This window comes from Mustela putorius, unplaced genomic scaffold (assembly GCF_011764305.1).
Source record: "Mustela putorius furo isolate JIRA1106 unplaced genomic scaffold, ASM1176430v1.1 tig00001012_pilon_pilon_pilon, whole genome shotgun sequence".
Taxonomy (NCBI): Eukaryota; Metazoa; Chordata; class Mammalia; order Carnivora; family Mustelidae; genus Mustela; species Mustela putorius.
This window is the reverse complement of record NW_025421531.1, coordinates 1,340,521-1,364,535: the sequence shown is the minus strand read 5'-3', so window position 1 is coordinate 1,364,535 and position 24,015 is coordinate 1,340,521. Positions and strand designations below refer to the sequence as shown.

Below are 24,015 nucleotides of genomic sequence, written 5' to 3'. Positions count from 1 at the left end.
GCCTAATGAATGCATCTAGCTTTTTAATTATGATCCTACTTTTACAATAGGAATAGGATGTTCCATTCAACATCTCCTCAACTGCCAAAAGGTAGAAAATGTTAAATATAGAATCTACACAGATTCCTCTCACACCCATGCACATACTCAGCCCTTTTGCTTCAGATAGAAAACTAGGGAAAACAACTCTTGGCAATTCAAAGGTCCAGGAGAAAACATATCTATCTATATCTATTACTATGTCTATATCTATATCTTTATCTATATACACCACAAAATAGCCTTCAGACTTACCACATCACTCGGTAGGTTGTTCAAGTCATTAAATGGTGATTCTAAAGTGTTTGTGTCAACATTTAACATAACCACATCCTCCAATGATTTATTTTTCACTCTCTGTTCAAAAAACACAAACATAAATAAACATCTTAGTATATTTTCCTTCCCAAACTGTAATGAGCTTAGAAATATAGAGAAATTTGTCTTAATGATAATTAGCTTTGGGAAAAGAAAAAAGGAAAATCCTCTATTATAAGAACATATAAATGACTGCCTTATGAGAAAGAAAGTTTGTTCATAATCATTCGAAAAGATTGGGTAAAAAAAAAATCTTTAAAATAGAATGCTTGGTCATCTAAACACATTGATTTAGTTTAGAGATGTTGAATATATTTAACTACCAAAGAGATATTATAACAAAAACTCACAAAATAGGCACAGCTACATTAAACTCTCCAACTTTACAACTTTATCACATGACTTTTGATCCTATTGATACAGGAACTTGTGGCTACTTCTATACCTATTTTTAAGCATAAATCATATTGTAGGACTAACATAAGCCAATAAGTATGACTTCTATAAGTGAACTAAGTTTTAAATAAACATGTTCTCTGTATTTCCCTATCAATTCAGTATAAGCTGATAATGAGGACTGTAAGTTGAATAAGTAAAATGATAAAGATGGCCATAATAAGGAATTGTTAGTAAAATTTATCACATGAATTTAATATAACAGATCAAGTTTCACAGCCTATCAGATTGTTTGACTTGTCTTATTTGTTTGACATTTTAATCAAATGGCCAAATTATCTCAATATGTGGATTAATAACAGTAAATTAGAATTTCATCAAATTTTTCATCCTTAAAGAAAGAAAAGTTTATTTTCCCTAAATTAACACATATATTAAAATTATATAAATCTATTTGCCTTATTTAAATTATAGCAAATAGTATTACTTTTTGATGCAAATAAATAAGGTGCTCATTAATGAGATCTATCAGAATTCCATAATTGCATAGATCAACTGGCAATAAGTAAATTAATTTCAGTGTAGTATTTTTCTTCAGTATAGTATTTTTTAAAAAATGACATTCTTGAATATTAGCCATTCTTGAGAATTATTAAATACCTTGAATTTTAAATTAGTCAAACCAATTTTTTTAAGTTGTTCAGGAACCAAATTTCCTTGATCCATTTAGAACTTCCAATCTCTGCATTTTAGGCAGAATGTTAAGTTTGCTAGGGAAATGGTGGTCTAGAGTAGGGAATTTGTATGGGTTTAGAAAGCCATAGTGTTTGTGTAGAATATGAATTCTCAAAGGAACACATCATTTTAAAAATCCATCTTATAAAAGACATTGTAAGTACTCTAAAGTAAGAGTCGGGATGGCTGTTTCTTAGAAGTTAAGAGACTATCATGTACAATTGTGACACTATTTACAAAACATTTTATAAATAAACTTATCCTCTTTTCTTTGCATATGTATACACATACACAAAAAAGGCTCACATACATATGTAGTTATCTCAGTTAACTACAGCATAAATACAAAAATAACCTATTTCAGATGCAAAAATACATTTATAATTGTGGCATACGAGTGGGAAAGGTGTGTCATAATTTTGATTTCCACCTTCAATTCTAAATTGTCCCTTTTAACAGAAACTATAAAGATAATCCAGAAACCCACTTATTAAAGGACGAAATGAGTTCCTCTAAATAGCCTGGAAAGATGGTTATGTGATGCCTAAATGTTTTGTGATGACACAAATGCTAAACTCTGAAAAATAAGATTAGTATTAACATGAAATGTATACTTTTTTCCAAAGTTGCACTTAGTTTAAAAAAGTCTGATAAAAGCTGAATATTAAATTCTGTTCAAGGGACCATTTGGTAAGAATGGAAAATGTACTAATTTCAATAAATCAATACAATGAGACTCACTAAAATGAGAATGATTCTATATAAGCAGCAACAAGTGAAATATAGTATATAATTTAAAATTTTTTTTAAAAATTTGGATTAATGTCAGTATTTTGTCTACGTTTCCTTCCAAGTCAGGCTTTAACTATTTTCTAAACAGGAGTAAAAGGTTATATAGTATATAAAGTGGTACCACTTTCTCTGTCTCATATTTTAATAGTTCATAAAATTCATCAGCTTACTTGGATTGGGAAAGAGTAAGAAAAAGGAGAACTTTCTTTTTTCTTTAAAAATAAAAAAATAATATCAGGACAGAGACCAAAAGTCTTATGAAAGAAAGCAGTAAGGTATTAAAGTAGTGGGTTTTTCTCCCACATCTTCTCTCTATAAGAATGCATTTGGGCAATGTGACTATGAATGTGCATCATGTGTGAATCATGCACTATGTTACTATGAGTGGCAGTAGTCCCATGTTCTTATAAAGCTGAGCCAACATTTTAGTTAGAATTTCTTCTGTATTTTAAAACACATAATACAACCCACTAACTTATTTCTCATAATTTAAAGGCCTTTGAGTTCATCCCTAAAGTCTACTTTTCAGGGAGAACAAAATGTCCTTATCCTTTATTTTGAAGCAAATTTACATTTTAAAAAGAAATGTCTAGCCATCTTTCACTCATGATTACATAAAAATAATTAAAAGAAAGATTTGAATGGATATTAGTTTCACATCTTTGAACACTTATATCTAGAAGTCTTTGTAAAGCTGTTATGTTGAAACTGTATTGACCAAGAGAGAGAATATGGAATATTTTGATTATTCGTAAAAAAAAAAATCTGTTGTAAATGCAGCCAAGCAAAATGTAAAAAATTACTAAGTTCAGTCTCACATATAAAATATCTAAATAGATATACCCATATTTTAATTATAATACCATTAATATAAAATAAGAAAGCACAAAAGATTTTCTAAAATGTGCCATTAATGAAATGATTAAATAAGAATGGAATTGCAGGATGCATATTATCTTGTAATAAATTAAGGAGAAAGTTACTAAATGGTACCCAACTGGTTTAAAGACATTCTTGAAGTTCCTTTTATACCTTCTCATTCACTATTAAACCAAATAAACCAAACAGAACTGACTACAAAGATAGTTCAATAAATCCAGATTATAAAAAGGTACTGAGATTTCAGGCAATCTAATCATGGCTCTAAACAGTTTCATTTAATGATGAGCCAATTTAAAACAGAATGGACCATTTCTCTAAGATAATACACTGCAAGAAGTAAAAAATTCTTAAGCAATTTGCTCCTTAAAAAAAAAGGCTGATTTTCACTATAGATATCCAATAAACATATGGTAAGTGTGATCAAATATTTAAAACATGCATCTATTTCCATAATATTTTAGAAAAGCTGAATCATTTGTATTAAAAGTTGATATAGAACCATTATGCAAAAAATATATATAACATCAATAGGTACAGTAAACAACTTTAAATGTTTTTCATCTGTACAAATAAGCATATTATAAAAATGAGGTATTCTATTAGATACATTAAATAAGAAGAGACATATGCACTAATTATCAAATTCAAATTTGATGCCTTCTTTGAAACCATACCAACCATGGTTGGATTTTATACAGTGAAAATACTGATGAACAAAATGCCAGTTATATATTCTACAATCAAATAGCAGACTAAATACCTACAAATTCATGTTTTATTTTATGCAAATTGACCTTTCACTGCCAGCACCTTGTCATAAAAGAACAAGTTTTCTAAAAATTAATAAAGATCCATAATGTTATCCAACTCAGACTTCAAAATTAAAAACAAATTAAGTCTACTAAAGAAATTCATTAAAATGCATTATTTGTTAATGATTAAACAAATAAAAAATGTTGCCCTAGCTTTCTGCAAAAGGAGAAAATGACCAAAACCAGAGCACATGTAGGATTCTCTAACTTGGGAAGGACTACTACAGGAACATGACTTCTCCAGACATGATCCTCAGGAGTTTTAAAATAATCAATGGGATCTTCCTTGATCTGCAAAGTGAGGACTGATGGTGTACACAGTGACAACAACTAGTAAGAAAACCAAATCTAACTCGTTTAGGTTGCTGATTAGAAATTGGGTTAATATACAATATGCACAATCAGCAAAAGAAAACTGAATAAAACTGAAATCAGCTAGCATAACGATGCTATGCAACTGACCCAAGTCTTCTGTTTGGATCCTGTCTTCTGTTTATGCTTTTTTTAGAATCTAATCTTCTAAGAACTCTTCTCTGGAAGTTTCACTGATTCCAAGTACAAGGTATTTAAAGTTCAAAGTTTTTCACTATAATGATGACAAGTCACAAAAATCATTTTGGAATGAAATGATAACAGTACAAAAAAATCAATGCATTTTAAAAGCCTAACAGGACTGGAAATTTAAAAAAAAATTTAAAGCTATATTCTAATTTAAAATTTCATGATTATTGTATTAAAATCACACCTTGAAAAAGCACACTGACAAACTGGATCATAATGGATTGAAAAATGGAAACATTTTCCCTTTATGACTCATAAGGACATAGAATCTGACCTTCAAAATAAGGTCTGAAAAAGAAATAAGTATAAAAGATCCCAAGTGCCATAAAAAAGTGGTTCATCAAAGACTAAGTTTTTAGTATGTAATACTGACCACATGACCTTGACCAAATTTAACATATTTCCATGGTTTTCATGACCTCAAAGATGGTCATTCAGAATACTAATTAAAATGTAATTATTCCAAATATTACCTTTTTGAAAATGATTGTGTAAATATACAATAATTCAACACTTGCAACTGCTTTATACTATTCAACTGATACTCTTTGAAAACACAACTGTTTTAACTATTATTTTTATTAATCATTATACCATTCATGCATCTCATGTCTGAAAGATACTCACCTCTATGAGGCTGGAGTGTATTCCAATCAGGTATGGCATTGGAGCACTAAATTAAAGATATATAGTGTATATATTCATAAGTTCATTATAACTGAAACAACTATATAAGTAATTCAGAAAGTTTAAAAAATTAATGGTACACTTCTAATATAACCCATTATAGGTATTTAAAATTATTCAGTACATAAAAATCAAATTCAATTGGAGACCATGAATATATTCAAATTAATATTTGCATAAAAATCACAAAATCATTTATAATTAAATAAAGAGTGGTAATGCCTAAAAAAACTTTTAATTTATGAAGAATATTAGAGTCTAGGCCATAGTCTGAGTTAAACCTTCCAAATACTTTGTATCAAATATACCCTAATTATCAAATTTATTCACATTTCTTTTATATGCCTTTTTAATATTCGATTGGATTCTTATTTCTGTCATTTTCTTACTATATCATCATTGTTTCACACCTACAATGGCAACAAAATTTTTTGATTTAGTCAATCACCCAATATTTATTGAGACCGACTTATGCCAGGCACTGTTTCAGAACTAGAAAGACAAATATAAACAAGTTCTTCCTCTACTGTTATCATTCTCTTTCTGTGCTTTCTGCTCATGTATGTCGTTCTTTATTTAAATGTCATTCAGTATGGTGACTGACATAACATAATAAGTAAATACATAAATAAATGTCACACATTCCTATTTATCCCATTTTCACTTCTAGTAATAAAATAATTTTAACAAATCACAATATTCAAGTATGTGTAAGAATAATACTGAAATAATTAATTCAACAAATAATACCTGAAGCACACCAGATGCTAGAACCTGGGGTATCGGCTAGGTATAATAATAAGTGATACAAACAGAATATATTTACTTGTGGATCTTACACTCACTCTAGCAGAGGATACAGATATTAAATAATTTTTGTAACATAAAATCAGGCTTACAAGTAAGTTCAGAAATATTTCTCATAAAATACAAGAGGGGAATTATCCAACTTGACATTTTGAAATCAAAATATTATTTAACAAGAAAACATGAGAATGGATAGGTGTCCTCAAAGGTGATATATGATATACAAATAAATAGCTATCTAAAAATAAAAAATTTTTAACATTTCTTATATAGATATCTTTGTGTTATAATTAATGAAACATTTTCTATGTTAATGAAAACACATAATCTTTTTCAAAGAATCTGCTTAATTTTCGAAATATCATTTTCACTATTACAGTTGAGCTGTCCAAACTTCTGCATATCCACTTTGCTACTAAGAACCAGTCACAGATAAAGCTAATGGTGCTCAACAGTTTCCAAAGTAACCTAAAACAGCTTCAAATTTATTTAAAGATGACTTAACCACTAACATATACCCCAAATTCACCAAAAATAAGGATGGTTAAAGTTTATAATTGACTTCTCATTATCCTGTTCATTATTTCTTATTGTATTAGATTCCATCTAATTCCCTTTTGTAGCTTTGTTCCTTCCTATTTTTTTTTTTAATACAATAGACCATCTGGAATTGATCTGATATTCTGGATCATTTGACTGAAAGTTAAGAACTCTTTATAGGCCTTGATATCCTTAAGACCTAACAGATTTTCTGCCTTCAAAAAGAAACAGGAGGAATAAATGTGGACTGTTCCACTTCTGCTTAAATAAAGGAAGGCTGATTACTACCCTAGTTCAAGTTCTCATCTCTGGAATTCCTTCTGGGACTCCACAGAAGACATAAAATATATGTCACTAACTATTCTGGGCTCCCACGACTGGGTTCAGAACATTTTCACAAAACAGGGTAGCAAATCCTAAGATCTTAAATATGTCAAGCTGTCCATGTCCAAAATAGCATAAAATTATTCAAGTTACTGTGCAAACTTCCAGTTCATCCTAGGTTTATCCTACCTACAAAATGTACAACATAGAAAGTCCACAGTATCTCAAATTTTAAAGCACATTTTAATACAATGAGTGTTAATCAAAAAATTATAAGCTTTTTAAAGTTAACAATTACTATATCCATTTTACAGATGTTGGACAAACACTGAATGGTCAGATTTCAAAAATTCAGAGCCAAAAGTAGTAGCTAAACTACTGAAGTCCTACGAAATACAGCTAACAGTTTTAAAACTTCATAAGAGCTAGTGATTTCTTGAAATACAAAAAAAAAAAAAAATGTTTAGCAGTTGTTAAACTAGAATAAAAATTCAATAAAGGGCTCGTATGTAGAACTTAGTAATGAAGTAACTTGTAGCTGTTTCTGTGAGATTACTGGGTATCTACATGCTTTTATCTCACTAATTACTAACAAAACCAAAAACATATAGAGATGTTAGAACTGCAAACATTATTAATCTAGAGCACAAATTCTTAAAATAATCATGATGTTTTGCATATAGATTTTATAAAATACATTTTATAGATAAATTTTGTATTTTATGGAATACAGACTTTACTGGTTATTTCTTTCTCATGAAAATTGGATTGTGCACCTAATATTAAATCAGCCAATCTCATGAAAAGTAATTTTGCAACCCTAGCTGAAATCTCCTAATTAGATTAGGGTGTTAAGTCAGGAAGAGATCCTTGGCAACACAGATGTTTTATCATCCACGTGCAAAATTGTCCTAGATCTTTCTGTCAATGAAGTTATTCTGCAAAGATAGGATACAGGAGACTATTATGACTACTTCTTCTTTTGGGTAGCAATTAATCTCTACTCAAAAATAATCACCATGTGATACCTTTTTTTTCTTTCTTTCTAGGTTTTCTTACAGAAACCACCCGTGGGTACACAGTAACAGTAATATATTAACTTAGGTAGTCTAAACAGCACAATTTTCCATTTATGCTTTAAAAAACAATTCTCTCAAAAGTTAAATCTGTTCCTTTCACAGAAAGAAGAGTCAGATAGTAGACAACATAAAAAAGTGACTCGTAAACAAATAAAGATGATTATAATTTTACTGGTATTAAAGTGATACTACCTCCTAGGTGTTTAGGTACTCAGAAAGGTTAAGCCTATGTGGCAGTATCATGGACTTGCCACATTAAAGTTCTCTCTCCCTCTCCGTCCCTCACTCTTTTCCTCTCTCTCGTAGTAAAAAAACACTTCATATAAGCTCTGCCTTCTTAAGAAATGTTAACCATAGGCACAATATTGTGCAGCAGACCTTTGGAACTTAACCATCTTGTATAACTGAAATCTTATATCTGTTACATAGAAATTCCCATTCTTCCTTTATATACTAGTAGATTAAAAGAAGACGTAGATGGTGTTATTTCCTCCCAGTCACCCTCCCTATCCTACTAAGCAGTGTGAGCCACTTCTTCCTAGGTGTTCCCTTCCAGGTGTTCCTGCTTTTACATGTCTCTGGTACAAACCTTATAGTACTGAAGTATTATTCTGTGTTCCTCTTGTGCGTGCATGTGTGTGTACACTCCATGCACATATGTGTCAATTTCTTCCTCTCTGTAGATACTGAAAGGGCAGAAACTAAGTTTCATTCAGTACCTTACATATACTTACTGCTTGGCAAATAGGCATTCACCAAATATTTGATGTACAAATAAATGGATAAATGAATGAGTTGACAAATTAGCTAGTCCTTCATTAGTGGACCCAGATGCTATATTCATGCATGGTCACAAGATGGCATTACGGCTCTCCACAGTCTATGTCACACCAGTGATACCAGGTGCGCAAATAAAAATACTTCCAGAAGACAGGATTATTTTAGGATTTGGAAAGTTCCAATCACCTTGAAGAGTTGGCAAATATATATCTAACCAATCAAACCTTCCTGCTCTAGGTCTATATAAAGACATACAAATTTTTTTTTATTCAAAAACCATGAGATTGAAGGGACAATCTCTAATATTTTTCTCTCTTTTGCATAGAGATGAGTGTGATTCTAAGATCATTTGCCAAGATGCAAAGGGAAGAAAATGGTTTTCTTCCATTAGAAATATTTTAGTCCATAAAATTTTCTGACAGAAGAGAGCCAGAGTCTTAGCTATTTCTTTAAAATAAAGAAAAAGAAAAAAATTACATTATATTGCTCAGTTCCTAGGATAGAAGCTGAGCCTATCATTGTGACCCGAAGGTTCAGAAGTGTCAGATAACTCCTTGTTTGATTTTCACTGCTGTACTCTCTAGAACAGGAACTGTCTGGCATAGAGGCTGGTAGAACTTATCCTAAAGGCTATTTCAAGGTTAGAAACTAGTAAGAAAATTCAAGGGACTGAAATATGAAACAAGCTTCCTTCCTTATAGTAAAGCAGCAGAAGGACTTGATGGCAGGGTTAAAAGTATCAGGAAGACATCTCTGGAAAGAATTAGCACAGAACTACCTACATCACAGAATAGTTTCTAAATAACAGTATTTTAGAAAGTCTTAAATGCCCATAGAAGATAATTATGCCAGGAAGAGAACATTTAACCCTACAGTCCAGAAGAAGATCTCAAGGCTGCTGTTTCAGAATCTAACCCTTGTCCAGTCTTACGGTGAGTATATGCACTCTTCCAGAGGAAGAAAACAGAAAGGTTCTACGGGTATAGCTGAATTCAAATCCGGTGAGATCACTGGAAGTTGTTTCTAATGCCAGGAAGCTTCTCAAAATTACTCCCAACATTTTCAACATTGCTTTTCATAGTGGCTTAGGGCTGAGACTTTGCTTTAAACCAGAAACTCAGGGAATCCCTGAATTAGAGGCAATCCCTTTGCTGGTATTTGATATTTGGTGTGCTGAGGGAAGAAGGGTCTAGGAAAGTGTGTCCTGAGGTAAAGGTAATGAAAGCGTGCCCTGACAGAGACAATCTGGTTTCTGACACACTTGGCAGACAAATCCTGACACCTGGGATACGGAGTTCTCTAACTGATACTATAACTTCCGTATACTTTTGCTAACTACCAAATACAGGACTGTATTTGCTTCTCTTTACACATTTAATTATCTAAATGACTATGGAAGTACCTCACAAAATCTAAAGAACTTTATGTTTGCCAAGTATACATTTTTGCTAGCTTTGAAAAGAATTACTCTGCCTTCATAAAAGCACCTTTTGATATTTGCTACCGATCTCTAAGACAAGTCTCAGGGCTTGCATTTGTCTACATACACACCACGCTTACCTAATTTACAAATAAGCATACTTTTTCGAATCATAAAGGCTGAATTTAAAGGAGTTTGGCCAAGGTCATCTTACCAGCAGTAGTCCAGCAGGTGCGGAGGAAGCACTGGGATGTATATGTGTTGCCAGAACATGGGGTACAGCAGAGCGGCTGATCCATGGAGACAGGCAGTTAACTAAAATTTGCAAGAGGATAACAACGATAAGTAGCTGCTGCCCCTCCAAACAAAAAGACATGCCCAGGTTTTCAAAGATTAACAACAATCGCAAAACTATTTATTTAGTGACCTAAATCACATTATCTTTACCAATTCTGCCAGGGGGAAAATAATCTTATGTTCAAAAGCCCCTTTGAAAAATATATAAATAGCAAAAGTGACTTCCTGAACATCTTATGGGGACAATTATAACTATCTGAAAATCTAGTGTTTAGGGTCAAAACTGAGAACATAAATAAAAGTAAAACTGAAAAATCAGTTGAGCATCTTAGAAGAAATTGTAGGAAATTATAATTTGTGCAGCACAGTTTGCGCATCACTCAGATTAATATACCACGATTAAATATGGAAAGGAAGAGAGGCTGAAAGCTCCTGAGGGATATCATTAGGGCAAATTGCCAAAGAATGAAACATGAGCCAGTCAGGAGAGTCTGGAAGCTGCAATAATACCAGGGGACTTGAATGTTCGACAGTTGGAGCTTCAGTAATGTGTGAACTGCGGGTTATGGTATCAAGAGACTCTGTTCACTGACACATAGAATGTCACTATTGACCAGCAAACTGCCCAAGCTTGACAGCTGTACTACAGGAAGCCAAGTATATCATAATTTCATATTTAAACTGTTCATTTCAGATTAACATTTTGTTTCCTAGCTTTATATCACAACAGCTGCAAATACATTGATGCTATTTTAAAGGTAATTGCCATTTTAATTGTTTTGTTTTGGCAAGCAGTTAATTAAATATTTTTTAATGCTTAACAAAGGGGTATCACTTTTTTTCCCACTCCCTCCTACTGACCCTCATCAGAATTCTTTCCATGGGACTTTTTTTTTAACATCTTAAATAATATTTCTGTGTTAATCATTTTTTAATGTTTAAAGCAATAATTAAGCCAGCATTCTTCATTTTAAGTCAGCATTTCAAGCTTACTAATTAAATCACTTTATCCAACTTGAACATCAGAATTTAAAAATAAAACTATCTGAATATGAACCACAGACTTTTTCTGTAAGCCATTATTCCTGTTATATAGAGAACTGAAACTTACATATAGTAATCAACTTAAAAGGATAAATGTACAAAAAGCAATTTAATCTTAAGAGAAACATTTGTCTATATTTAAGTGCAAAATAGTTCAGCTAAAAAATTTTTAAAAATTAAAGCAATCTAATTTGAACCAGAAACATAAGAATTTGGATTAAAATATACTCATCTTCATCATATATATTTTTTCCAATTAGATTTTTATTAATCTTATATGGCAAACAATGTATTTCGTTTCTATTTAGTATGCTATCATTAAAGGATTTTAGTACTTTGCACATACAAGCTTTAATATTTTAATCTACAGTATTCCTTCAACATGTATTAATATTATTTTTTAATTCCTTAATTGGAGCATACAATATACCACTAGGAGGCATTCAAATACCTTCACTTAACAATTACAGAACTTGGATTTATTTGTCTTATTTGAACCCTCATAGAGGGAGATGAAATAGGGTTGATCTAACAGGGTCAAATTCTCTCAGAGCTCTCAGGTACTCCCTGCTTGTAAATTTGGCATCTTTAAAGCTGTATTAACACGTTCCATCCCTTCAGTGTAACTCAATGGCTAAAAGCATTTATACAGCTTTCAAAGGGGGCTACTTCACTCAGTTTCTCCATTTGCACACAGATGGCTTTTAAAACAACTCATTTAAAACCTTAAATAAAGGGAAAGTGTTCTTTTTACATTATTAAGAAAATAACATGGTGGGGCACCTGGGTGGCTCAGTGGGTTAAAGCCTCTGCCTTCGGCTCAGGTCATGATCCCAGGGTCCTGGGATGGAGCCCCACATCAGGCTCTCTGCTCAGCAGGGAGCCTGCTTCCTCCTCTCTCTCTGCCTGCCTCTCTGCCTACCTGTGATCTCTGTCAAATAAATAAATAAAAATCTTTTAAAAAAAGAAAAGAAAAGAGCAGTGTAACAAGAATAATACTGCCTTCTTAAAATGAGGAATTATAATAAGGGTAACTTATTTTATTGAATACACCCAGAGTCCAAAGCACTCTGTTAATTGCTTTGTAAAACCTTTCCTATGCCCTTAACGGTCATCCTTAAGTGAAGTTATGAATTGTTTGCCAAGAAGGCAGAAAAACATCTAATGAATTTGACTGGCTTCACAGAGGGCGACTGCTCTACATGATGATAGACAGTTACAAAACACCTGCAACTGCCAGCATGTGGCAAAAGATCATCTCTACTAATCAAGGTCTGCCAGGAAAGAAGGAAGTTCTACAGGATTTGGCCTGTAGAAAGAAAAAAGTTCTATAATTTTTTGGATTTAGGAGATAGGTGACTGGTAAAAGGAGAGGTAAAAATACTACCCCTCCCTAACCACGATTTCTGGCCAAAGTAACTAGAATGAATTATTTAACATAATACAACACAAAGTTTCAGGTTCAGGTGGAACTACAAGGAATTTGTTTTTGCAAATATTGATTCTGTTAACTGTGAGACATTCACGTGGAGATTTCCAAAGCAGGCAGAAGCAGACCAAAGATCCCCCCCTACTCCCCTAGCAGCATGTAATAGCTATGTGATTGAAAACTAGAGAGAACACTATTATAGCATCTCCTTTCTGGAGGAGTTAGTAAAGCAGTAAGTGAAAAAACACAACTAAGAAAAAATAAATTTAGTAGGAAATCAAACACAGTTATATATAAGCTGTATAAAACAATAAGAGCAAAGTATACAAAATTAGGGCTTTGCCACTTAAGAAGCTGTGTGACATCTGGCATATGTACAAGTATAACCAGATCTGCTTCCTAACCTTTAAGTATACACCAGACGATCTGTAAGCACTGTCTCTGAGATACAGTATTCTTCAGTCTTAGATCGGCTCAATTCTAACTTATATTGTTAATGTTGTTAATGATTTTTTTTTTTTTCCAGATAGGTGGTTAACAGAACTAGACTACAAATCTGACCACCTTCAAAATATGTCTAAGGATCATCTCTAAAACCTTTAAAGCACATGAAGTAACTGAGCAACTGGAAATATCATAAATTACTTGCTTCATTAAACAGAAATTTTAAGTGCCTGTCTATGTGTTATCATAAATCTCTACCAGGCCACAGGGACCCAGTACTGAACAGAACAAAGTCTCTGTTCTCATGGAACTTAAATTTTAGTGGGGAAAGCAAACAATAAACAAGTATATATTATGTGGGTTAGAGGTAAGTTCAAGAGGAAACCTAGAGTAGGCCAAGTGGGTAGAAAGTGACAGACGGGAAGTTTTAGACAGGAGAATTAGGGACAAACTCTGATGCCCTGATATCCGAACTGAGACCTGAATGCTAGAAGAGAGCCAGCTGTTACGGCTTTGAGGAGAAGAGCATTCCAGGCAGATGAGGTGGGAACATGCTAGTCATCTTCACAGGGAGTAGGGAGGTCTGCATGATTAGATTGGAGTACGCGGGAGAACAGTGGGAGAACAGTGGGAGGTGAGGTCAGCGAAGCGTGGTCAGAACCGGAGGGCCCTCTGGGATATGGCAGAGACTCCTGTCTTACTCTTCATGAAATTTCTCCACACCTCTGAAGGGAGCTATCACAACAAATTATATATCTAGAACATTCTAACACCTATGCGGATTAAGGAAAATCAACTATGTATTTTAGAAGTCTAATTTGCAGACTGAAGTACTGATGAAAAAATGAGATCAATTTGTAAGCCAAGTAAGAAGAACCATTTCAATTATAAGTTTATTATGGTCTATTGATTCTTTAAGCTCAGAGGGAAATGACAATCATACTTCTTTGGACTAGAATTACCCAAGACTCTACGTCTGGTTCGTGACAGGACTAGAACTCTATATTCTTTGCTAATATTCTGTCAGCGGTTTCTGTAATACCACAGCTGTTCTTCATGGAAGCAAAGAGGGTGGGAGAAGAAGTTTCAGTATTTGAGTCAGAACATATCCTGGTCACTATGCTCTGGAAACTATAGAAATAATAAAGGAGGAATAATATATGATAAGGGTATAATTTTCAGAGAAAAGCAAATTTACAAAATAAAGATTTAAGAAAAAACCCTTATCATCTTTGTTAAATGACTAATGAATATTTAAATGCACATATGATTTCACAAAGCATACTCAATATATTGACTTGGTATGGTCCCACAGTACTGACTAACGCACAATAAAATCACTGGGAACATTTCTCTCCCATGCACTACAATTATAAAACGAGTACATATGGAAACGATGTGAAGAGGAAAGAACTGATGAGGCCTATAAAATCAGGGGGAGAAACTTGACAAGAAAGGTGGACAACACTGAACTTCATCATCAAATAAATGCACTTGGAACTTCCAGTCCCAGGCCACCAGGGTCTAACAGAGATATTGTCAATAATAATAATAATAACAAGTGTGTATGTAATGCTTACTATGTAATAGGCACTATCCTGAGTACTTGATGTACTCAGACTTCATCCTCACAACAACATTATGAAATAGCTTCTATCATGATTATTTCCATTTTACAGAGCAGGACACTGCAACAAAGTTAAGCCAATGGCCGAAGATCACACACCTAGTATGTGGCAAAGCCAGGATACCAACCCAAGGAAACTCCTGAGTATAATAACCATTATTTTAAACTGCCTTTTTAAATTTTTTTTTATTTTTTATTAACATATAATGTATTATTAGCCCCAGGGGCACAGGTCTGTGAATCGCCAGGTTTACATACTTCACAGCACTCACCATAGCATATACCCTCCCCCAATATCAAACTGCCTTTATTTTTTTTTCTCAACAGAGATCACAAGTAGGCAGAGAGGCAGGCACAGAGAGAGAGAGAGGAGGAAGCAGGCTCCCTGCCTAGCAGAGAACCCGATGTGGGACTCATTCCTAGGACCCTGAGATCACAACCTGAGACGAAGGCAGAGGCTTTAACCCACTGAGCCACCCAGGCACCCCCAAACTGCCTTTAAAAAAAAAGATATTATTTATTTGTCAGAGAGAGAGCGAGAGAGAGAACCCAAGCAAGGGGAGCAGCAGGCCGAGGGAGAAGCAGGCTCCTTGCTGAGCAAGGACGACCCTGGGGTCATGACCTGAGCTGAAGGCAGACACTTAACCGACTGAGCCACCCAGGCGTCCCTAAACTGCTTTTTGATACACAAGCATTCAAAATTCCCATCACTGGGGCGCCTGGATGGCTCAGTGGGTTAAGCCTCTGCCTTTGGCTCAGGTCATGATCTCAGGGCCCAGGGATTGAGCCTTGCTGAGCCTCTCTGCTCAGCAGGGAGCCTGCTTCCCCCTCTCTCTCTGCCTATCTGCCTATTTGTGATCTCTCTCTGTCAAATAAATAAACAAAAATCTTTAATAAAAACAACCCCAAATTCCCATCATTATGGGGCTCCGAATAACATCTACTGGCTGAAAATATTCTATCTTAGTTATATGGTGAAGAATGCGTCTTTACACTCCACTAACAAGAACACCTGACCTTTGTAAGAAATAGTTGAGGTCTGTGACTGAGATCCAATTTCTAAAACTTTCCTCAGGCATCATAGTGGGCAACTTCAGCAGGAAACCAATGGAACAGATTCTCTCAAATGTTGAAAAGATAATTGATAAAAATTCTACCAGTTATCATCTCAGTTTGGATCTGCAAGAATACTTAGTTGGAAGCCAAACTAAAGTTCTTTCCCTTCATGATATAAAATCACATTCATTCCATTTTCTTAAAGTCAAACTATATTTATTAGAGGAAATCAGCCACTAATAAAACGAGGCAATGTTTTAAGCAATTAAATAGACATGTATTTTGGGGGAAGGGGAAACAGCATTACCAGATTCCCAAAGAGACCACAGGTAAACAACCCATCTAGTGTGACGACCACAATGAAAACAGCACAATTCAAACTCAACACACTTTACAAGTAAAGCTCTCATATGGACACAAAGTCATTCCCATATCTCGTAGACTATGCCTCATTCTTATGGATAAATTCTATTCACTTCAGCTAAAGTTCTATATGAATTATTGAGGGGCAGATTTATGTCCCCTACGAATGTATTTATGCACAAAACCCAAGAAATATAGATTAGAGACTTCATTTGATTTTTAACTGAATCAATATTTAATTCAGAAATTTATGCACTATAAATAACTAAAGGTATACAGAATAAATTGCTGCAGATGGGAATGTGATAAATTCCTCATGGAATGAAAAAAAATTAGTGGAAAGCATAAAGAAACCATCTGTTTAAACATGTTTAATTTACACTCCCATTTAAAAGTTTAGACCAGGGGCGCCTGGGTGGCTCAATGGGTTAAAGCCTCTGCCTTCGGCTCAGGTCATGATCCCAGGGTGCTGGGATCGAGCCCCGCATCGGGCTTCTCCCCTCTCTCTGCCTGTCTTTCTGCCTACTTGTGATCTGTCAAATAAATAAATAAGATCTTTAAAAAATAAAATAAAATAATAGTTTAGACCAAAAGAAGTAGCAGTAGGGTATCTGACAACTACAAAGTTATCCAAACTATAAAATACTCTTACTGGAGGGGTGCCTGGGTGGCTCAATTGGTTAAGCATCTGACTCTTGATTTCAGCTCAAGTCACAATCTTAGAGTCCTGGGATCAACCGCCAACACACACACACACACACACACACACACACTGTCCAGACTCTGTGCTCAACAGGCAGTCCACCTGAGGATTCTCTCTTCTTATCCCTCTCCCCCACCCCACTCATATTTTCTCTTTCTCTATCTCTCTCTCAAAAAATAAATAAATAAATAAATCTGTAAAAAATATATTCTTACCCAAGCAAAATTCTAAAATTTAAATCAAGTGACAGCTGTAAGAAAATATTTGGAAAAAACTGCAATTTTATATAATGAAAAAAGACAGTATTTGCACATTTTTAATGTTTATACTAAAATATTATTCTATATTTCATTCTCTTTTTTCATTCTATTGGGATGGCAAATTCTGCCACTTAATTGCTAAAAAATCAACCTAAACTAATCTCTTTCCGTCATACACAAGTCCTTTAAAGAGTTTTCATCATCTCACATTTGATCACTAGTTCATTAGCTTTTCCTAGCCAAACAACTTTAAATTTTTCTGCTCACTTACTTCTTTTATGTATTTATTCTTTTAATGATTTTACAGATGCGGAAACTGAGGGAAAGTTAAACAAATTTCCCAAGATCATATAACTAGTAAATGGGACACCAAACACGTGCCAGTTATTATTGGTTCTGGGGATATGGTAATGAACAAAAGAGACAAAAATTTCTTCCCTTAGGGAGTCTGCCTTCTAGCTACCCTCTATAAACTACCATTACAGTCACACCAACTCTCCTCGACTTTTCGGCTCTCTGTAGCGGTCACATTACGCATATATGCCATAGGCTTAAAACAAATTTCTTCCCCTACATAACTTTTCCTTATTACTAAGGAAGTTTTGCTTTCTACTTCTCGCTCTCAAAGTTGATTCAATACCAGTTTTGTTTTTCCTAAAAAAGGCCCATCTACCTTTCCACCAAAGTTTAGCAGTCTAATCTACAACATTGCTCAAATGCATCCATCTATCTTCTCTCCTCAAAAACTCATAGATACTGGGGCGCCTGGGTGGCTCAGTGGGTTAAGCCTCTGCCCTCAGCTCGGGTCATGATCCCAGGGTCCTGGGATCGAGCCCCGCATTGGGCTTTCTGCTCTGCAGGGAGCCTGCTTCCTCCTCTCTCTGCCTGCCTCTCTGCCTACTTGTGATCTCTGTCTGTCAAATAAATAAATAAAATCTTAAAAAAAAAAAAACTCATAGATACTGAATTCTAAAGGATTATGAGTTAAGAAGTTCATGTGAATTACATAAAGACTACATAATTTGGCAATTATTTAAGAAATAAATACTACAATTAAAGAATGACTGCATTTAATAGGTAAAAAGGATCTTTCTTGCTCAATTCTTTCATTTTTTAAACACGAAACTGCAGGAAAAAAGTTAAATGGCTTATATGAAGTCTAATTTCTTTGTTAAGTAGTCAGGAAAGAAACACAAATCTCTAATTTAGAAGATATTACTAATATAATTGCTCTGCTACCATATCTTGGGGTAGAGTAATACTGTAAACAACCAATAAAGAAATCCAATTGGCTGATACTCTTTTTAACTACTGGGCATTTCTGAAAATCAAAATTTAAAAATATCCCTTACCAGGAACAAAATAAAACTGGTTGCAAACTATTAGCAATTAGAAAAAAGACAATCACAATTGCAAAGCAATCACAAAGGAAGTTCTAAATCTTTATAAATGGAATTAAATAGCTCTTAATTTGTAAGGCATATATAATTAAATAAGAATGAATAATTACACACATATACTAAATATTTTAATATTAAAATTGTATATAATATTCTCATGTGTACTTAACATACATATACATGTATGTTTAGCATGCTCATCAAATGTATTTAAATATGTACATCTATATATGAACATTTATATAAGCATCTACAGTCATGTGAATATTTATATGCACACACACCCATAATTAGTTGCAATTTACTGGTAATTAAATGATATCAAGCCCACTACCATTAGACAGCAACTAAACAAATACCTCATGAAGACTGGTCCTTTGTGAGTCATTCTACACTTCTCCCTGTTCCTTACCTACTTTCAAACAGACTCTATATCCAACAGAAGTTTCCTTAGAAATGTTCCTAAAACCCAACTTCATCTTCCTCTTACGGTCTCTGTTCTACTGTAGAAGCGAGTCACCCCTTGCTTTTATTACTGCACAGCCTTTTAACTGGACTCCTATTAGAAGGAATTTCCCTACCCCATTTTTTTCTTTTATAATGCCACCAGTGTTATCTTTCCCAAAACAAAACTGGTCATATTATGTACCTCATTTGCCTCCCCACAATCTGTCGGATAAAATCCAAGTCCCTTAAGTTAGCAAACATGTTTCTACACAATCTGGCTATTACTTATCTCTCCAACTACATTACATAGCACAACTTTTCTCTCTTTTCACACACACACATACAGAGATATGTTAAATAAGTATATATTTCCTACACAAGATGTCAACTCCTTTCAAGAACCAGTGTCATCCTGAAGTAAACTTTTTAATCTACTACTCTCCCTCTTACATTTCCCATATTAGAGTTCTTATCACATTGACTGGCCTTGATTCACTGACATGATTTATGTTTTAATTTATATTTATGATTCTAATTAATAACTTTGAAATTGCCAATACATAATACCTGGTAAATAATAATATCAATGTACAAATGAATAAATCAATACTGTTATACTTGGTCTTTGGAAAAATTTACCAATGTTAAATATTTCCTTCCAATTAAAGGTCTTCCTTTTCTACTCTTTATATAATACAGTAGGAAATCAAATAAAATAGCTGATTCATGGAAGCTGTGCCCTTCACATATTGCCCATTAGCTCCAAATTCACTCTTTGCTACCCATCTGTGATAATGGTATTTTTCTTGGTGCTTTTCTCTTTTACCAGATAGCCTAATGTTAATAGAAGACAAAGAAGAACTCAGTCAGTACAGGACACTGGGAATACACCGCAGGAGGAAAGGACTTTGGCTTCCTGGTTCCAGTGTGCTCTCAGGCAGGATCCTACAGGGCTAGGCTTCTCCAGTACACAGTGGCCAGTAACACCCAGCAGTAATACCTGGTAGCTTGTTCAGGTAATTTTGTGGCAGAATCCTTCTGGGGAGATAACCGCCCAGGGCAATCAACAAGCTACCCAGGGGCCCGTTAATTACACCAGAACTCTTCCATCAAGGAGGAGGCGTAAGTCCATCCTCCTGGAAATAAATAATCTGGATAAGGTCTTCTCTGACTATAATGCTTCTGCCAGGAACCAAAATCACTAGATGCATAGAATAACATATCCATCAGCATTGCCTTCTGTACAGCACTGGACCTCATCAAGGTATTCATTTAATTGCAAAGTAAGTAAAGCTATGGGTTCATGACCATTAAACTAACTAGTCTTACCCATATTTACAACCCAGAAGGAACTGGCCTAACTGAAAAGTGGAATGGCTTACTGAAGACTCAGTCATGGTACCAGCTGGTATTATTATATCCATAAAGGGTAGGATTCTATTTTACATGATGCAGGATATGCTTTAAGTCAGAAAGCACTTTATGGTATTATTTCTCCTATAGCCAGAATACATGGGACCAGGAATCAATGGGTGGAAGGGGAGTGGCCATTTCATTATTACACTTAATAACCTACTTGCATAAATTCTATTTCCAGTCTCAGTAGTTTAGAACTCTTCTGGTTTGGAGATCTTACCTCCCGACAGAGAAATGTTTCCATGTGAATTGGAAAAAGATATTGACACCTGGCCATTATAGGCCCCAATGTCACTGAACTAACGGGCTAAAAGTTGGGGTTGATCTACTGGCTGATTGATCTCAATAACCAAAGCGAAACTGGTTTGCTTCTACACAAAAGAGGCAAAAAGGACTATGTCTGGAACTGGGAGGTTCTTTGCGATACCTCTTTCTATGCCTAATAGAAAAAGGTTAATGGAAAACTACAGCAATCATTAAGAAAAAAAAAAAAAGCAGAACTATTGAGGATTCAGACCTCTTATAAATGAAAGTTCATGTCATTATACCAGGTAAACTCAACTAGCTGAGGTTCTGGCTGAGGGTGAGGAAGATATGGAATGGGTAATGAAACAAGTAAGCTATTAATACCAATATTGTCTCATGATTAGTTATACAAACAGAGGTCACAGTAGCTTTGCATATTGTTTATTTGCCTTTCATATGCATGTGTTCATTTTTATCTGCTAACCATTTTTTCCCTCTATCTCTCATTTTTATTTTCTATGTGTGTTGTTAGTGATTAACAGAAATTTAAATATATTGCAATTAAATTTGAAGACATGATTATAATGGCTCTTGGGACTGCTCTTCCTCATTTTGGGAAATGTCTACATTTGCAAAAAGGATAACTATATCTTAATAGCTACGAACATGTCCTGTTGTTGTATAGAAGTACAAATGTGTTTAGAAGAGTATAAACAGAAATTGAATATCCAAAGGGATGGACTATACCAGTTATCAATTTATTGCCCAATTCACCCTTTATTGTGTGGTCTTTGAAAACAGATCTGTGTCATTTAGATATTTATTCTTTTTAACAGCTGGCATCATGTTAAGGTTTGTCAGGAAAGGACACTGAAGAGACATTTCAGGAAGCAAGGGTTTGGGTTCCTGGTTCCAGTATACTTACCCAGCAGGTTCCTGTCAACCTGTTGCTTGTCAAGGGCCTGCTTTCTTCCTTTCAGGTGGGCTCACAGCAGTGTGTTGTCAATGAGGTATCTCTCTGAACAGATTCCTCATTATCCCTAAAGAGGCTTTCCAGCAAGTTTGAAAGAATGACGCCTGTCACCCAAAGGGTGTATTTCCAAAAATTCTGCCAGTGTAGCACCACAACAACTTCTCTGCCATCTAATGAGTCATGGTTCCACCCTCCTCAAGAGGGTCTCAATCGCAGGCCTGGGTGGGGCTCCTTCCTTGGGTACTCTACCTCGGCCCTAAGGGTACTGGTTGCTTTACATCTGCTGTGCCTGTGTTCTCCAACGTTCTCTTCGCTGCAAGCTCGCTCATCTCTTGGCACTCCAACCCCTTGCCTCAGCTTTACATTCTTCATGTTAAACTTTTCTTGATCAAATTACTGTGTACTTTCTCTCACTTTATTGGACTCAGACTGCTACAGATGCCATGACCTCATTACCTTCCTTGTAGAACACTGTCTGACATGAATTAGGTACTCCATAAATAAGAAATAGTTTATTGAATGAAGAAATAAACATCTTCATAGGGAGAAAACAGTATGTTTTCTACCTAGGACTATATGAAGGCCAAAAGATACCAAACCATGTTCCTATACAGGCTGAACAGAAGCAGTACAGCAAGAGAAACTAATAAAGCTGAAAAGAGATCAAGATGTATTAAGTTTTTCCCTAAAAAATTACCATTTAGACAAAGACTTTCTAAAAAATTAAAAGATTCTAGTAGAAAATGGCTAAACACAAATCTTCTTTTAAAAGACAAAGCCTGGGACGCCTGGGTGGCTCAGTTGGTTAAGCAGCTGCCTTCAGCTCAGGTCATGATCCCAGCGTCCTGGGATAGAGTCCCGCATCGGACTCCTTGCTCGGCAGGGAGCCTGCTTCTCCCTCTGCCTCTGCCTGCCATTCTGTCTGCCTGTGCTTGCTCTCTCGCCCTCTCTCTCTGATAAATAAATAAAATCTTTAAAAATAAAAATAAAAAATAAAAGACAAAGCCTACATGGAGATTAGCCTCTAACTTACAAGTTAGCCTCTAACTAACTTCATAGATTTCAGAATCTATGAAATCTTTATTATTACTGTTATTTAAAGAGCCAAGTTGTCATAGGAACAATCAGACACATTTTTACTTGTCAAAAAGACAGAATTCTACTCTGGCATTTTTAGTATCAGATGGACACTTCATATTTCATAATTAATAAAAAATTTTATTTTAAACCTTTTTCTGTTATCCACAATTTAAAAGATTAAATCCATTTAAAAATACACTCACATATATACACACACACAACAGACACAAACCATGATTCTAACCTTTAAAGAGATAAATATCTCATACTAGAGTTCAACAAATTTACTTATAATTCTAACTTAAGAGAAAGTATGTGGTAAGTACTACAGTAGTTCTGGGGTGAAAGATAAACAGAAGTTACCGACAGAAACTAGAACTTTAAAGAGCAAACCAGATTCTGGGAAACATTCAGAGGAATGAAGATGGGAGCATTCTAAACATATGAGAGGAAGACCCAAAAAAGTGCAGCTTCAGGCACGGACTCAAAAAATTATTGTTAGAAACCTACTAGGTATCAGCACTATCCTAAGAGGTAGGTTTACTGTAGTGAATGAATCAAATAAGGTTCCTTCCCTGAGTTTATAGTAAGTGATGATTAAGTTAAAGAACAACTAGGTCATAGAATGCACTACATAATTCTTACCTATAACTACTCCTTTCGTCATCACCATCCTTTTATGTAAATGGAGAAAATGCTAACACGTTCATAACTCATAATCTGAAAATAGTATTTGTGGGAAGTGACAACTGCCTGAACTAAGGCAATGGGCAAAGGAATGAAGAACAGGGGTCAAAGAAGAAAGGACCAAGGAGGTAGGTAGGGGAAAAAGATGAGATGGAGGGGTAAATCCCCAAATCAGTCCCACTGCAGGATAAGGGAATATAATCTAGGACATTTCATCAGAATAGAAAAACTTGCCTAACTACAAAATGCAAAATACAAAACATAAACACACACACACACACAAATATACTGTGCATAAACATAAATATAGAAGGTACATTTAAAAATAAACCAATTGCTCTCAGTAGTTTTACTAAGGAAACAAACAATAT

At 34.5% G+C, this 24,015-nt stretch overlaps 1 protein-coding gene across 6 annotated transcripts in view; it reads right to left on the bottom strand.

Annotated features, from left to right (window-relative positions):
• DENND1B (DENN domain containing 1B) overlaps positions 1-24,015 on the bottom strand; it is a 266,752-nt gene that overhangs the window by 99,231 nt on the left and 143,506 nt on the right. For all 6 annotated transcript variants that reach the window (XM_013058106.2, XM_004756206.3, XM_004756208.3 and 3 more), the window contains 3 exons: positions 10,387-10,487; positions 5,163-5,208; positions 295-396 (listed from right to left, as the gene is read on the bottom strand). In XM_013058106.2, coding sequence (XP_012913560.1) covers positions 295-396; positions 5,163-5,208; positions 10,387-10,487 — 249 coding nt within the window. The remainder of the gene's footprint in view (positions 1-294; positions 397-5,162; positions 5,209-10,386; positions 10,488-24,015) is intronic.